The sequence below is a fragment of the Hylobates moloch genome, unplaced genomic scaffold (assembly GCF_009828535.3).
Source record: "Hylobates moloch isolate HMO894 unplaced genomic scaffold, HMol_V3 SCAFFOLD_9, whole genome shotgun sequence".
Taxonomy (NCBI): Eukaryota; Metazoa; Chordata; class Mammalia; order Primates; family Hylobatidae; genus Hylobates; species Hylobates moloch.
The window spans coordinates 308,655-325,491 of NW_026652284.1; the positions used below are offsets into that span (position 1 = coordinate 308,655).

General features: G+C 44.0%; 1 protein-coding gene across 1 annotated transcript in view; it reads right to left on the reverse strand.

The window, feature by feature from the left end:
- The window catches only part of NIPA2 (NIPA magnesium transporter 2), a 22,364-nt gene extending 8,061 nt beyond the window's left edge, over window positions 1-14,303 (reverse strand). Inside the window, exons 1-3 of the mRNA XM_032758535.2 lie at window positions 13,904-14,303; window positions 7,034-7,265; window positions 4,814-4,870 (exon numbers count right to left, since the gene is read on the reverse strand). Coding sequence (XP_032614426.1) covers window positions 4,814-4,870; window positions 7,034-7,172 — 196 coding nt within the window. The 5' untranslated portion in view covers window positions 7,173-7,265; window positions 13,904-14,303. The remainder of the gene's footprint in view (window positions 1-4,813; window positions 4,871-7,033; window positions 7,266-13,903) is intronic.
- Window positions 14,304-16,837: the final 2,534 nt, after the last annotated feature.

Genomic DNA, 16,837 nt, shown 5'->3' on the forward strand with positions numbered 1-16,837 from the left:
GTTAAAAGTGTTATGAAGAAAAACAGTGAGGGAAAAGAATAAAGGGCTGGTGATGAAAGAAGGTATCCTACTATGTGTCATGGCATTAGACAGGGGCTGTCTGATAAGAAACTTTAGAACACTGGGAAATTAAGTCCCACTAAGGAATTATCTAAATTGAAAAGCTACTGAGGAATCCCACGCAGGGCAGAGGCATGATCTCAGAAAAGGATCCCTCCTGGCTACTGCTTTTTCCAAAAGTTATGCCAATTTTCATTTAGCAGCATTATGAGAGCTCCCTTTGCTCCACATTCTCCCTGCTGATCTGTTAGGAGCATGGGATGATTCTGTTATGCCTTCAATTTGCATTTCCCATTTTCATTTGGTTATTAACCCTATGAAATCTTTTAGGGAAGTAGCTGTTCAAGTTTATCCTGTTTTCTCTTATTGATTTAAGGTAATTCCTTATATATTTCAGATGTAAATCTTTTATTGGTTAAACATATTACAATTATCTTCATTTACACTCTACAATTTGCCGTTTTCTTCTCTTGTTAAACTCTTTCCTCTTTAATTCCTAAAATGTCTTTTAAACATGGTTACTGTTAAAATTCAATCAAGGAATGTGGCTGCAATGTCTCAAATATCTTTTTATCCAGGATACTCTCTACTATCTAATTTCTGTTTATGTATGACTGACTTCTTAAAAAGAAAAAAAAAGAGCTTGGAGAAAGCTTTTTAACTAATTAGGAAATTATACACAATCTTCAATTTTTTTTTAACTGAATACTCTAGAAATTACATGGATGCTTAACTTGTGACGTCTAATATTAATATTTAGCTTCTTCCAACTGACTATTGTTGCATATTTTTTAATACACAAGTGAGCCTGTGTTTTTAAATACACAACAGGTGAGCCAAGGTGGCTCACTCACAGGACTGGCAAGTAGGTCCTGGCACAGTGAGAGCCTAGGGAGCTCTCCACGGCTGCCTGAGTGTCCTCAGAGCACAGCAGCTGGCTTCCCTCAAAGTGAGCAATCCAAGGAATCAGTGAAAAAGCTGCAATGCCTCTCTCGGCTTCACCTCGGAAGACACACATCATCACTTCTGTGGTATTCTTGGATCACACCGTTTTGAACTGCACTAATTCACTGTGAAAGGGGATTAGAGAAAGGTGTGAATACCAGGAGGGGAGTCACTGAGGGCTATCACACATTAATTGGCCTGGCATGTTCCCCGCTCATGGCCTTCACAATTACAGTTTCCTCCTGCTTCAAGTGTTTCTCTCCCAAATATCATATGGGCAGATCGCTCGCTTCCTTTACATCTTGTACCCAAATACCTTTCAGCGAGGCTGGCCCTGGCTGCTGTTCTAACATCCTAATAAACCTATCTATCTTCCATTTCACAACACTCCTTCCGACTTCACTCCTCCTCCTTCGCATTATCACCACGCACAGGCACACAAACACATCTTAACTTCTTTATCTTGTTTAATGTCTCCCGTCTAGAATGTAAGCTTCATGTGGGTGGAGATTTTTCAGTCTTTTCCTCTCACTGATGTGTCTCCAGCACCTAGAACAATGCCTGGCATACAAGACATGATCAATAAGTATTTGTTGACTGAACAGTCAGTCAAGGCTCAGTGTCTTCAGAATATTTTTTTTTTTTTTTTGAGACAGAGTTTCACTCTTGTCCAGGCTGGAGTGCAACGGCACAATCTCAGCTCACTGTAACCGCCACCTCTCAGGTTCAAGCAATTCTCCTGCCTCAGCCTCCCAAGTAGCTGGGATTACAGGCATGCGCCACCACGCCCAGCTAATTCTTTTGTATTTTTTACTAGAGATGAGGTTTCTCCATGTTGGTCAGGCTGGTCTCACTCCTGACCTCAGGTGATCCACCCGCCTGAGCTCCCAAAGTGCTGGGATTACAGGCATGAGCCACCACGCCCGGCCCAGAATAATTTTTTTCCATGTGCCTTTTTAAAAGGAATTACCAAAATAGGCATGGTGATTTTTTGTATTTTTATTTGATAAGTCTTATCAAATACGTACCTCTTTTTAATTTGGAATGTGAACAAATGGAGGGGGAACAAATTATAACAGAATTCTCCTCCTAACTTTCAAAATTACCTTAAATTGAGCAGAAATTTTAAAAATGCACGGGCATATCAAACATGTTTTAATCAGATGGGTAAAATTAAAAGCCTTGTCATTCCATTTAAATGCACTATGAGGGTACAACAAATAGACGAATACTTGGTGAATAACATTATGTATTTGATAGCACAACAGGGTGACTACAGTCAATAATAATTTTTTTTTTTTTTTTTTTTTTGAGACCGAGTCTCACTCTATCACCCAGGCTGGAGTGCAGTGGTGTGGTATCAGCTCACTGCAATCTCCACCTCCGTTTCAAGTGATACTCGGGCCTCAGCCTCCCGAGTAGCTGTGATTACAGGCGCCTGCCACCACGCCCGGCTAATGTTTGCTATTTTTAGTAGAGATAGGGTTTCACATGTTGGCCAGGCTGGTCTTGAACTCTTGACCTCAAGTGATCCACCCGCCTCAGCCTCCCAAAGTGCTGGGATTACAGGTGTGAGCCACCGTGCCTGGCCCAATAATAATTTAATTGTACATTTAAAAATAACTAAGAGGCCAGGCACGGTGGCTCACACCTGTAATCCCAGCACTTTGGGAGGCCGAGGCAGACAGATCACAAGGTCAGGAGATCGAGACCATCCTGGCCAACATAGTGAAACCCCTTCCCTAGTAAAAATACAAAAATTAGCTGGGCTTGGTGGCACACGCCTGTAGTCCCAGCTACTCGGGAGGATGAGGCAGGAGAATTGCTTGAACCCAGGAGGCAGAGGTTGCAGTGAGCCAAGATCGTGCCACTACACTCCAGCCTGGCAACAGAGCAAGACTGCGTCTCAAAAAATAAATAAATAACGGCCGGGCGCGGTGGCTCACACCTGTAATCCCAGCACTTTGGGAAGCCAAGGTGGGTGGATCATGGGTTCAGGAGTTCGAGACCAGCCTGGCCAACACGGTGAAACCCTATCTCTACTAAAAGTACAAAAATTAGCCAGGTGTGCTGGTACGTGCCTATAATCCCAGCTACTCAGGAGGCAGAGGCAGAAGAATCGCTTGAACCCAGGAGGTGGAGGTTGCAGTGAGCCGATATTGCGCCACTGCACTCCAGCCTGGGTGACAAAAGCGAGACTCTGTCTCAAAATAAACAAACAACAAATAAAAGAGTATAACTGGGGCCAGGCAGGGTAGCTCACACCTGTAATCCCTGCACTTAAAGAGGCCGAGGCAGGAGGTTTGCTTGAGCCCAGGAGTTCAAGACCAGCCTGGGCAACACAGCAAAACCCCGTAAATAAATAAAGAATGAAAAAATTAGTCGGGCGTGGTGGCACACACTTGTAGTCCCAGGTACTTAGGGGGCTGAGATGGGAGGATTGCTTGAGCCTGGGAGGTTAAGACTCCAGTTAGCCATGATCACACTACTGCACTCCAGGCTGGGCGACAGAGTGAGACACTGTCTCAAAAAGAAAGGGTACTGCCGGACGCAGTGGCTCACGCCTGTAATCCCAGCACTTTGGGAGGCAAGTGGGCGGATCACGAGGTCAAGAGATCGAGACCATCCTGGCCAACATGTGAAACCCTGTCTCTACTAAAAATACAAAAATTAGCTGGGCGTAGTGGTGCACACTGGTAGTCTCAGCTACTCAGGAGGATGAGGCAGGATAATCGCTTGAACCTGGGAGGCGAAGGTTGCAGTAAGCCGAGATGGGCCACTGCATTGCAGCCTGGCGACAGAGCAAGATTCCATCTCAAAAACAACAAAAAAGGACTTATTGGATTGTTTGTACCACAAAGGATAAATTGTTGAGGGGATGGATAACCCATGGATACCATAATGCAATTATTCCGAATTGCATGCCTTTATCAAAGTATCTCATGTACCCTATAAATACCTACTATGTAAGTATCTACTAAGTACTCACAAAAATGAAAAAAGTAGTCCAGGTGTGGTGGCTCAGGCCTGTAATCCCAGCACTTTGGGAGGGCAAGGCAGGTGAATCACCTGAGGTCAGGAGTTTGAGACCAGCCTGACCAACATGGAGAAACCCCGATTTAGTAAAAATGCAAAAAATTAGCCAGGCGTGGTGGCACATGCCTGTAATCCCAGCTACTTGGGAGGCTGAGGCAGGAGAATTACTTGAACCCAGGAGGCAGAGGTTGCGGTGAGCCGATATCATGCCACTGCACTCCAGCCTGGGCAACAAGAGCGAAACTCCATCTCAAAAAAAAAAAAATAAAATAAATAAAATTTAAAAGTAAAAGAAAATGCTACTAAACTAGTGAACTTTTAAATTATATATTTCAGTTATGTTAATTAAAAAACAAGATTTATGCCAGGCACAGTGGCTCACGACTGTAATTCCAACAATTTGGGAGGCCAAGGTGGGTGGATCACCTGAAGTCAGGAGTTTGAGACCAGCCTGATCAACATAGTGAAACCCCATCTCTACTAAAAGTACAAAAAATTAGCTGGGCGTGGTGGTGCACGCCTGTAATCCCAACTACTCAGGAGGCTGAGGCAGGAGAATCGCTTGAACCCGGGAGGCGGAGGTTGCACTGAGCCAAGATCGCACCACTGCACTCCAGCCTGGGCGACAGAGTGAGACTCTGTCTCAAAAAAAAAAAAAAAAAAAAAAAAGATTATTTAAACCTTTAAAACTTGCTAGTAATGAGGCTATAACACCATATGCAAATGTTTTAATATACAGCTATATTTTTCTTGCAATGTTCTTTATACATACTTGACAGCAGTCCAGCCCACCACAGCCATTCCTTAAGATATGCATGGCCACCTTGACCTGTGAATGAAGACATAGTTCACATCTTTGGAAGACTGTCAGACTCTTGTAAAAATTATAACTATTAGTAATGACAGACTTTTAAATATCTCAGTTACTCCTTTAAATAAAGGTTTCTGCATGACTCAGGGGATTTCTCTGACAATTTCTTAATGATCATCTTGCCAAGGTGAATGAATCCTTTACAAACATATCCATCATGAACAGCGAGAGCACCTCTTAGGACCAAGCATCAGGGACTAGGGGAACAAGCAGTAGATGCTGACAGTTTCTCCTCTGTCCACTGAACCCCATAGAGGCCATCATTTCATGTTTTTCTGACTGCTGAATTAGGGTTAGCCACAGAGATGGCACAGGGAAGACAGAAGGGTGGTACTGTTTCCTGCCAAGGCAGCTCTCCTCATAAGGTCCAATCAGGTCTAAAAGTGAAGCCAGGGTAGAATGATGGAATGTGACCATAACGCCACTTAATACTGGGAGCTACCACGAGTGTCCCTGATAGAGGAGTCAGGGTGGGGCCAAATCATCCTGATTACCCCACAGGGTCTTGTGACTTGCCAGTGATTTCTAGAGAAACAACCTGCACCAGCCAAAGTTCACTAAACTGGATTCTCTTCAAGCTGGGGAAGCCCTGTCTTTCCTTCCTGCCAAAATGTCAAAGTTCAAAGTCAGACTGTCTACTATCATGGACAAAAGATCCCAGCCTTTAATAAATTCTGATTTTAACCATGGAATTTTTTTTTAAAATTATTATTATTATTATACTTTAAGTTTTAGGGTTCATGTGCACAATGTGCAGGTTTGTTACATATGTATCCACGTACCATGTTGGTGTGCTGCACTATTAACTCGTCATTTAGCATTAGGTATATCTCCTAATGCTATCCCTCCCCCCTCCCCCATCCCACAACAGTCCCCGGAGTGTGATGTTCCCCTTCCTGTGTCCATGTGTTCTCATTGTTCAGTTCCCACCTATGAGTGAGAGCATGCAGTGTTTGGTTTTTTGTCCTTGCGATAGTTTACTGAGAATGATGGTTTCCAGTTTCATCCACGTCCCTACAGAGGACATGAACTCATCATTTTTTTATGGCTGCATAGTATTCCATGGTGTATATGTGCCACATTTTCTTAATCCAGTCTATCGTTGTTGGACATTTGGGTTGGTTCCAAGTCTTTGCTATTGTGAATAGTGCCGCAATAAGCATACGTGTGCATGTGTCTTTATAGCAGCACGATTTATAGTCCTTTGGGTATATACCCAGTAATGGGATGGCTGGGTCAAATAGTATTTCTAGTTCTAGATCCGAGGAATCGCCACACTGACTTCCACAATGGTTGAACTAGTTTACAGTCCCACCAACAGTGTAAAAGTGTTCCTATTTCTCCACATCCTCTCCAGCACCTGTTGTTTCCTGACTTTTTAATGATCACCATTCTAACTGGTGTGAGATGATATCTCATTGTGGTTTTGATTTGCATTTCTCTGATGGCCAGCGATGATGAGCATTTTTTCATGTGTTTTTTGGCTGCATAAATGTCTTCTTTTGAGAAGTGTCTTTTTTTTTTTTTTTTTTTTTAGATGGAGTCTCACTCTGTCACCCAGGCTGGAGTGCAGTGGTGCCATTTTGGCTCACCTCTGCCCCCCGGGTTCAAGCGATTCTCCTGCCTCAGCCTCCTGAGTAGCTGGGATTACAGGCCAGGCCACCATGCCTGGCTAATTTTTGTATTTTTAGTAGAGATGGGGTTTCACCATGTTGGCCAGGTTGGTCTCGAACTCCTGACCTCAGGTGATCCACCCGCCTCGGCCTCCCAAAGTGCTGGGATTACAGGCGTGAGCCACCACACCTGGCCTAACCATGGACTCTTATTTCCTTCCCTGCAGACATATCAACATTTAAAGAAAAGGTTGGATATTACTTTGGCATTGGTCTGTTTCCACTTTGATGATAACTGCAGGACTGAGTAGTTAACTAATTACGACATCTTCTCACTTCTTTTCTCACTATAAATAACCAAACATCAACTTTGTAAACATTTAGAACTCTTGAACAATTCAAAGTTTCAAATACACTCACTAGGAATGAAGATGTGGTCTTGTACAAACAACCTGTGTATGTAGGTAGGCACTGAGGTCACTTCAAAGTCACATAAGGCATAACCTACCTGCTCTCATAGAGCCTTTCCTGGCAAGTCGAAGGAGGCCTTTTTTTTTCAAAATGAAACTTCCTCCAATGAAAATGCTGGAGCTCATAGCCAATCCCAGACCAATATAGAAGTCATATTTTCCACGCCCCTGGCTCATTTCGTTTGTTACTTAAGGAGTTCCTGTGAATCACATTGATCACAGAACAGAGAAACCACTGGTACTAGAGGCAGAATGAAGCAGTCTTCAAACCTAAGCAATAAAAAATGAAATGTGGTTTTCACAGAATGCTCACGACAGCTCACATGCAATTCAAAATTTTACCCCATTTCTCTTCTCCTAAAGAAAAAACAGCTCCTTCATTACTAATATTGATAACAAATATTTATTATTTAAATTTAGCACCAACCTGTATATTTCTTCAAATTATGGCAAAAGATAGGATCATGCTGTAAAACCAAGTTTAAACTGATTTCATAAACTCTGATCCCATATTTTCAAAAAAATGTTTCCAGCCTTAATAAAACTTTCTGATAAGAAAAAAAAATTCTGCAGAAAAAATTAGGCATAACAATATACAAATCTAGTTTGGAAATACATTTATCAGGCTTTCAAATGTGTCCTTTTGAATAATCTATACAAAGAAACTCAAAATTTTCTCATCCATACATTTTCTTCTTAGCAATAGGTACACATAAGCATATGCTAATTTATTTATTTAGCCTATTCAGGGATGTGCTGAGAGAAGGCAGATTTCACATTATTTGTTATCAGAGGATAACAATTCTTTTTTTTTTTTTTTGAGACGGAGTCTCGCTCTGTCGCCCAGGCTGGAGTGCAGTGGCGCGATCTCGGCTCACTGCAAGCTCCGCCTCCCGGGTTCACGCCATTCTCCTGCCTCAGCCTCCAGAGTAGCTGGGACTACAGGCGCCCGCCACTGCGCCCAGCTAATTTTTTGTATTTTTAGTAGAGACGGGGTTTCACTGTGGTCTCGATCTCCTGACCTCGTGATCAGAGGATAACAATTCTTGCAGAGAGGTGTCTGCTGGGGCGTGTGGTACGGTACCGGTGGCCTTTGGAGAACACGAGGACCATGGTATCTGGAGGGCTCAATCCTCGAGGCCAGACAGGAAGCAGAGGCTTACCAAAGACTGCAATTGTTTTTCCCAAATGGCCAACTCATAAACTCAGTTGACAGATGAACTAAAGCACAGTGTGGATAGCAGAGAAAATATAGTTTTTAGCAACAAGGTTTATGACTGGTTCTAACTGCCAGACCAGCTTTCTAGCACATCTTGGGATTTTTAGTCCCACAATTTAACTTCTGAGTTCCCAGACTAATCTGCAATTCAGTCAGGACCTAACTAGCCACGTTTTTCCATTCTTCAAGTTACGAGACGCTGGCTTTTAACCAAAGCAACAAACTCCCTGTCCACCTAGCCCCTCAATTACTTTATCCATCCATTCAAACAGTATTTACTGGATATTATATGCTAAGCGTTTATTATGCTAATCTCTCTAGCTTCACAGGGAAGACAGAGAAGAGATAGTTAAATAAGGAGTGATAACAACATTACTGCAGTGAGACTGCAATAATGGTAAACACGACATTATCACACTGAGTTGATATTACTCCCAAGAAATGAAAAAGTCGAATGTTTCTGATTTGCCCGTTAAGGTGCATTATCATTCCTGTACGATTCAATGACAAGACTATCCTCCCTCACCCCTGATTTGCCACTTGGCCATCAAGCTTGCTTTGGCCAATGGGAGGGAGGTGTAAGGAACAGAGTGCCAGTTCTGAGTCAACACCTAGAGGCCTCTCTTACTTCTGCTTGCCCCTTCGCACCCTGCCATAGCCACAGGAAGTGCATGCCCTGATCACAACAGAGTGAAGAGCACAGAAGAAAAATCGTCCCAGTGACTCACAGAACTGTGAACATGATCTAAGTGCTCATTCCTGTATGCCACTGAGATAGCTAACTCATACACGCAAACAGGCTTACTGCAAGTATAAAGTTTCCACCCTGATTTCTGAAAAACCAAAAATTTTCTGTAGAAAACAGGGATTCAGTGATGGGTAAAAGCTGGGTGATGGGTACACAGGAACTCATTGTATTACTGTATCTGCTTTTGTGTATTTCTGAACATTTCCATATTAACGTTTTTAAAATACAACCTTTAGTGCTCAAAAGGTATAAGGCTGCCAAGGTAGAAACCACTAGCGAGTCCCAAAAGCCAGGTCACCCCACAACCTAAGACAAAATAATACTGAAACACTGGGTCGGGCGCAGTGGCTCACACATGTAATCCCAGCACTTTGGGAGGCTGAGGCTGAGGCTGGTGGATCACAAGGTCAGGAGATCGAGTCATCCTGGCTAACACGGTGAAACCCCGTCTCTACTAAAAATACAAAAACAAAATTAGCCGGGAGTGGTGGTGGGCACCTGTAGTCCCAGCTACTCGGGAGGCGGAGGCGGGAGAATGGCGTGAACCTGGGAGGGGGAGCTTGCAGTGAGCATAGAACTCACCTGTCTAGACTTTTTTGGGACAAAGGCTAGACCCTTTTCCTCAAAAAAAAAAAAAAAAAAAATACTGAAACACTGAAAGAAGACACTCAAGTCAAAAAGGTGCTGAGTTCTTCTAAGTATCAGTCATAATATCATGGATAAGACTGTCTACCTGAAAGGCTTCCAGAACTGACCTCTCCCTTAACAGATTTGGAAAAGTACCCCTAGTCCCTCTGTGCCATTCATACCGCAAGATGATTCCTTGAGAAAAGTCTTAGGTGGGGAGTTTGGAGACCCCATCTTGCTTCCAGCTGGAGGTGTGATCTTGGATGAGTCACCACATTAACAGATATATACATAAAAAGGAAGAAGCTAAACAATCTAAGGTATTACCCACTTCATGTGCCAAATACTGGTCATCTCAAGCCTCAAGTTAACTTCAGCATACCTATGGAATAATTCTAGACAGGTGAGTCTCATTGACAGTAAAAATAAATTACAGAGATGTAAACACATTTAGAGACAAGGTAGGAGAACTTGGGAACAAGATGTCAGGGACAATAATCATTTCTACATACTATAAGATTGCAACAAAAAACAAGTGTGCCTACACTGTTCCCACTGCATCCTGCATGGCTTGTTTATCTGTGTTTATCAGCCAGTCTCCCACATCAGACTGTAAGCTCCTAGGCTCCTGCATGATACTCGCCCTTTTAGCCTATGCACATAGCTATCTGGCAGTCTCAAAATAGGACTTAATACGTGTTTTCTGGGTGAATATGGATGAACGGAATAATTCTTTTTTTTTTTTTTTTGAGACAGAGTCTTGCTCTGTCACCCAGGCTAGAGTGCAGTGGCATGATCTCGGCTTACTGCAACCTCTACTGCCCAGGTTCAAGTGATTTTCCTGCCTCAGCCTCTGAGTAGCTGGGACTACAGGCACATGCCGCCATGCCCAGCTAGTTTTTGTATTTTTAGTAGAGATGGAGTTTCACTATGTTGGTGAGGCTGGTCTGGAACTCCTGACCTCGAGTGATCCGCCCATCTCAGCCTTCAAAAAGTGCTAGGATTACAGCCATGAGCCACCACCCCGGCCAAATGGAATAATTCATAATTAGCCCTTAGAAACAGCCAAACACAGTGGTACGTACACACCAGGAGGCTGAGGCAGGATTGCTTGAAACCAGGAGTCCAAGTTTAGCCTGGGCAACATAGTTACGCCTGGTCTCAAACAAACAAACAAAGCAGCCATTAATACACAGAAAACTACTGCATCATTTAGATCAGCATCCTAAAATGTAACCGATGTCTTATAGCTTTTAAACTTGAGAACCATAATCATTTATCCAATATGCTAGTAAGTGGCAGTACTGGATGGAAGTGAAAATGCAAGGACAGTGGTTATACGGACTGGGAAAATGGAGTGAGAAACCAAGCTACCCACACGCTTCAGCCCTCCGGGCAAGTATATCCTTCTCATGAGTCAGGGTCACCTCACCTAACTGAAAGCATTCCTTAAGATCATCCAACATAAAAATCATCGGCCAAGCACGGTGGCTCACGCCTGTAATCCCAGCACTTTGGGAGGCCAAGGTGAGCAGATCACCTGAGGTCAGGAGTTCAAGACCAGCCTGACCAACATGGAGAAACCCTGTCTCTACTAAAAAATACAAAAATTAGCTGGGCGTGGTGGCACATGCCTGTAATCCCAGCTACTTGGGAGGCTGAGGCAGGAGAATTGCTTCAACTGGGGAGGCAGAGGTTGTGGTGAGTTGAGATCATGCCATTGCACTCCAGCCTGGGCAACAAGAGAGAAACTCTGTCTCAAAAAAATAAAAATAAGATAAAATAAAAAAGGTCATCTGACATAAAAATCATCGGCCGGGCATGGTGGCTCATGCCTGTAACCCCAACACTTTGGGAGGCCGAGGTGGGCAGATCACGAGGTCAGGATTTCGAGACCATCCTGGCCAACACGGTGAAACCTCGTCTCTACTAAAAATACAAAAATTAGCTGGGCGCAGTGGCGGGTGCCTGTAATCATAGCTACTTGGGAGGCTTAGGCAGGAGAATTGCTTGAAGCCGGAAGGTGGAGGCTGCAGTAAGCCGAGATCACCCCACTGCATTCCAGCCTAGGTGACAGAGCAAGACTCCATCTTGGAAAAAAAAAAAAAAAAAGAATCATCATCCTCCTTTAATCTTTGTCTTCATGAAGCAATGTTCTTAATTATCATGCAAGTTTGACTGCTGTGGAAGTGACTACTTGACAGCTGTATTGCTCACTATATACTTTTTTTAAGTTCTATGGTAATAGAACAAATCAAATTTATAGTCTGAATATTCTGTAAGCAATAAAATTGAACCTTCTTACCAATAAAGATGATATCCAGAAAAAAGTCAGGCTTATCTACAGTTCTAATCCCGGTATAACAATGGACTCACAGGGCCGGGCGCAGTGGCTCACGCCTGTAATCCCAGCACTTTGGGAGGAAGAGGCAGGCAGATCACCTGAAGTCAGGAGTTCAAGACCAGCCTGACCAACATGGAGAAACCCTGTCTCTACTAAAAATACAAAAAAATTAGCAGGGCATGGTGGCACATGCCTGTAATCTTAGCTACTTGGGAGGCTGAGGCAGGAGAATCGCTTGAACCCGGGAGGCGGAGGTTGTGGTGAGCCAAGATTATGCCATTGCACTCCAGCCTGGGCAACAAGAGTGCAACTCGGTCTCCAAAAAAAAAAAAAAAAACCACAAAAACAAAAAACAATAGACTCACAAATCCAAATTTAAATTATTATTATTTTTTTTTTTTTTTTGGAGACAGGGTCTCATTCTGTCACCCAGGCTGGAGTGCAGTGGCACAATCATGGTTCACTGCAACCTTGACTTCCCAGGCTCAAGTGATCCTCCCACCTCAGCCTCTCAAGTAGCTGGAACCATAAGTGTGCAACACTACACCACCTGGCTAATTTTGGTATTTTTTGTCGATACGGAGTTTCACCATGTCCAGGCTGGTCCCGAACTCCTGAGCTCAAGTGATCTGCCTGCCTCGGCCTCCCAAAGTGGTAGATTACAGGTGTCAGCCACTGCATCCTGCCCAGATTTTACTTGCACCATGAACCTGACTTTCAAATAACTGATTTGTAACTACTTAATTTACTAATATTTACTAACACTTAATGTTAACTTTCACTAAATGCAAGTTACATACATGTGGTGTAAGGTCTAACGTTAAGACCCAATATTACATGTTGCCTCGACATCTGGTATAAACTGGGAGCTTTTAATGGCCTCAGGGCAAGTTTCCCTCCCCATGATGCCAAACAATTCTCATCACAGTGACCAGGCACAGGTACAGTTCCAGCTTATGCCTGAGGAGTAGGCCCCATTGCCCTGCCCGCCCAAGGAATTCTTAAAGCAATTATTCACGTCTTTCTGCAGGAACCATAGCCACTCTCGTTACCACACAGCCTGCCTCCCGCAGCCCCTGGTTCTCCGTTGTATCCTGAGTGAAAGACTAAGAAACTTCCGTCCATCTCGTCTGCCCAGTGTCAGTACTGTGGGATGGAAATCCTCCCACTGACAAGGTGAAGAGGCGATTAAAACAACACATATAATGGAATTTTACTCATTTAATCCTAAGGCCACTGAACATTATTCCTAACCTTACTAAGGCTATCACATGAGATTTTCTCCACATTTACTTTACATGTTTCATGATGCTATTTAAAATCTATTTTCCCCTTTCCCTTTTATTTTAATCTATGTGTTACGGGAAATTTCAAACACAAAAAGCAGAGAGAAGGCCTTTTCTGACCAGATGGGTCCATCACATGCATATGGCTTTCGAGAGTCCCCTTGGCCAGGCACCCCTCTCCTGCCCACTTCATTCCTAACACAGGAACCTCACACCCTCAGACAGGCCCTCCCCTCCTCCTCCTGCAACCCAAAGCCTGCTCTCCACTCAAGGCCAGGGTACACCTTAAGCTGTGCTACAAAGACTTCTGCAATTAACTCCAGCCTACAGGTATTATCTCTTCTTTCCACTATTTACTTGGCCTTTTAAATTTAATTCTCAATTACTGTTCTACTTCAAGGTAAACTCTTTAAGTTCCTTAAAAACAATTACTTAGGTTTTTTGTGGTGGTTTCCCCACAAAAGGCACTCATTTACAGTAGCAAATTTGATTTACAAGCCTTTCTAGAATGAGGCATGTCACCAAATAAGGTGATCTGGTTGTTTTGTTTCTTCACTCATGGAACTGTACCAGTGTGTATGTGTGGAGGGCTGGGGGATGACAAGCAGCATACAATTTGCAAGCCTTCAAATTATAAAGCAGCCTTCTGCCACCAAGAAAATAAGTGATCTCATTCTGACTTACAGTTTGAAAACAGGACATCAGAGGGAATGTCCTGAAAGGAATGAGTTGCTTCACTATTCTCAGACCTGGCCCCACTCTGCTCCCTCTCTCTGTAACTGAAGGTCAATCACAGCCAGGAGAGCCTGCAACAGAGATATTTTTTATTCTTAAGAATTAGCCATGAGGCAGGGCCAATATTAAAGACAGATAAACAGTAAAACTTTCTAAATTTCACTTCAACTAGGTTCCCAAACCACAGATGACGAGCTCCATGTGGTTCACCTGCCCAGTTTACTTAGGGGGACTCAGGGGAGTAATCCCAACTGTGACCATTGCTCAACAAACACTGAGCAGCTATTATCTGCCAGGCACTGAAGCCGTAAGGAGGATCAAAGGGCCTATCCTCAAGGACTCCACGACTAAGAGAATTAAAAACTGCAAAAATAACCTACTGACGTTTTAAACACTTTTAAAGACTCATGATTTTCTGCTTATTCTCTTTGTTTGTGGGAGGGGAAGGGTTTTTGTTGTTGTTGTTGTTGACAGTATCTCGCTCTGTTTCCCAGGCTGGAGTGCAGTGGTGCGATCATAGCTCACTGCTGTCTCAAATGCCTGGGTTGCAGCGATCTCTGACCTCAGCCACTCAAATCGACAGGACCACAGGCGCATACCACCACACCTAGCTAATTTTTTTGTTCTGCTTGTTCTCTCTAAATTTTAACAAATTCTTTTTTGTTTTTTGAGTCGCAGTCTCGCACTGTCGCCCAGGCTGGAGTGCGATGGCGCCATCTCAGCTCACTGCAACCTCCGTCTCCCCGGGTTCAAGCGATTCTCCTGCCTCAGCCTCCCACATAGCTGGGATTACAGATGTGTACTGCCACGCTCGGCTAATGTTTTGTATTTTTAGTACAGACAGGGTTTCACTATGTTGGCCAGGCTGATCTCGAACTCCTGACTTTGTGATCCGCCCACCTTGGCCTCCCAACGTGCTGGGATTACAGGAGTGAGCCACCACTCCCAGCCAACAAATTCAGTTTTCACAATTGATTTTACTAATATTTGTAATGTGAACTTTCATTAAACATAAAGCATGTCAAAAATGGAATAAACACATCTCAAATAAAAGAAAATTATGAAATTGGTCCACCTTCTTAAAAAATGTGGAAAACAAGTGATTTAAGGAACAGGCAAAAATGAACTAGTATTCTAATAAGGAAAACCTAAACTAGCACCTGCTTTGCAAAATGATTATCAGTAGGCAACACAATCACCAAAGTTAGCAAACTTTAAAAATTACAACAACTGGGCCGAGCACGGTGGCTCACACCTGTATCCCCAGCACCTTGGGAGGCCGAGGTGGGAAGATCACCTGAGGTCAGGAGTTAGAGACCAGCCTGGCCAACATGGTGAAACCTGGTCTCCACAAAACATACCTGGCCAACCTGGTGAAACCCCATCTCTACAAAAACACAGAAATTATTTTTTTGTATTAGCCGTGAGGGCGGGTGCCTGTAATCCCAGCTACTGGTGAGGCTGAGGCAGGAGAATCGCTTGAACCCGGGAGGCTGAGGTTGCAGTGACCCAAGACTGCACCACTGCACTCCAGCCTGGGCAATAGGGCGAGACTCCGTCTCAAAAAAAAAGAAAAAAATTGAAAAAATTACACCAACTGAAGTGCATAGACAGCCTTAAACTTTTCACAGCACTTTTGACATTTCATTTTAACAAACCCTTAATTAAAAAGATATGTGGTAAGGGCCCACAATGAGGAACCAGGTCCAGATTTTTTTTTTTAGACGGAGTCTCGCTCTGTTGCCCAGGCTGGAGTACAGTGGCGCTATCTTGGCTCACTGCAAGCTCCACCTCCCAGGTTCATGCCATTCTCCTGCCTCAGCCTCCTGAGTAGCTAGGACTACAGGCACCCGCCACCACGCCTGGCTAATTTTTTTGTATTTTTAGTAGAGACGGGGTTTCACCGTGTTAGTCAGGATGGTCTTGATCTCCTGACCTCGTGATCCAACAGCCTTGGTGTCCCAAAGTGCTGGGATTACAGGCGTGAGCCACCGCGCCTGGCCCAGGTCCAGAGATGTTAAGTAACACATCACACAGCTGAGGTAGCAGAAGCAGAACTATAATCCAGGCCTCCTCATCTCTGCCAATCTCAGCCTTCTGCTGAAGAATTTAGAATCACGACCCCTGTTTGTAGCAAGAAGACCAAATTGTGTAAACTAGTAACAAAGACCCTGCACCATTTGTTCCAAACCTACCTTTTAGATCTTTTTTTTTTTTTTTTTTTGAGACGGAGTCTCACTGTTGCCCAGGCTGGAGTGCAGTGACGCGATCTCTGCTCACTGCAAGCTCCGCCTCCCAGGTTCATGCCATTCTCCTGCCTCAGCCTCCCGAGCAGCTGGGACTACAGGTGCCCACCACTACACCAGGCACATTTTTTGCATTTTTTTATTTTTTGGATGCAGAGTCTCGCTCTGTCCCCCAGGCTGGAGTGCAGTGGCATGATCTTGGCTCACTGCAACCTCTGCCTCCCAGGTTCAAGTGATTCTCCTGCCTCAGCCTCCTCAGTATCTGGGATTACAGGTGCCTGCCACCACGCCCAGCTAATTTTTGTATTTTTAGTAGAGATGGGGTTTTGCCATGTTGGTCAGGCTGGTCTTGAACTCCTGACCTCGGGTGATCCTCCTGCCTCAGCCTCCCAAAGTGCTAGGATTACAGGCGTGAGCCACCGCACCCGGCCTAGATCTTATTTCCCATACCATATTTCACACATCCTGTGTTCTACCCCGGTCAGCACTCTGCTGCTATTCTAACCTGCTCCTACCTTTCCTCCTCCATATTTGGTTGACACTAACTACCCCTCTGTTACGGTTACTTTGGTACTTAACTCGTACTGCCTTCAGTGTGGCTCCCAGTGAACATATGGCTTGCTTATATCATTTAACC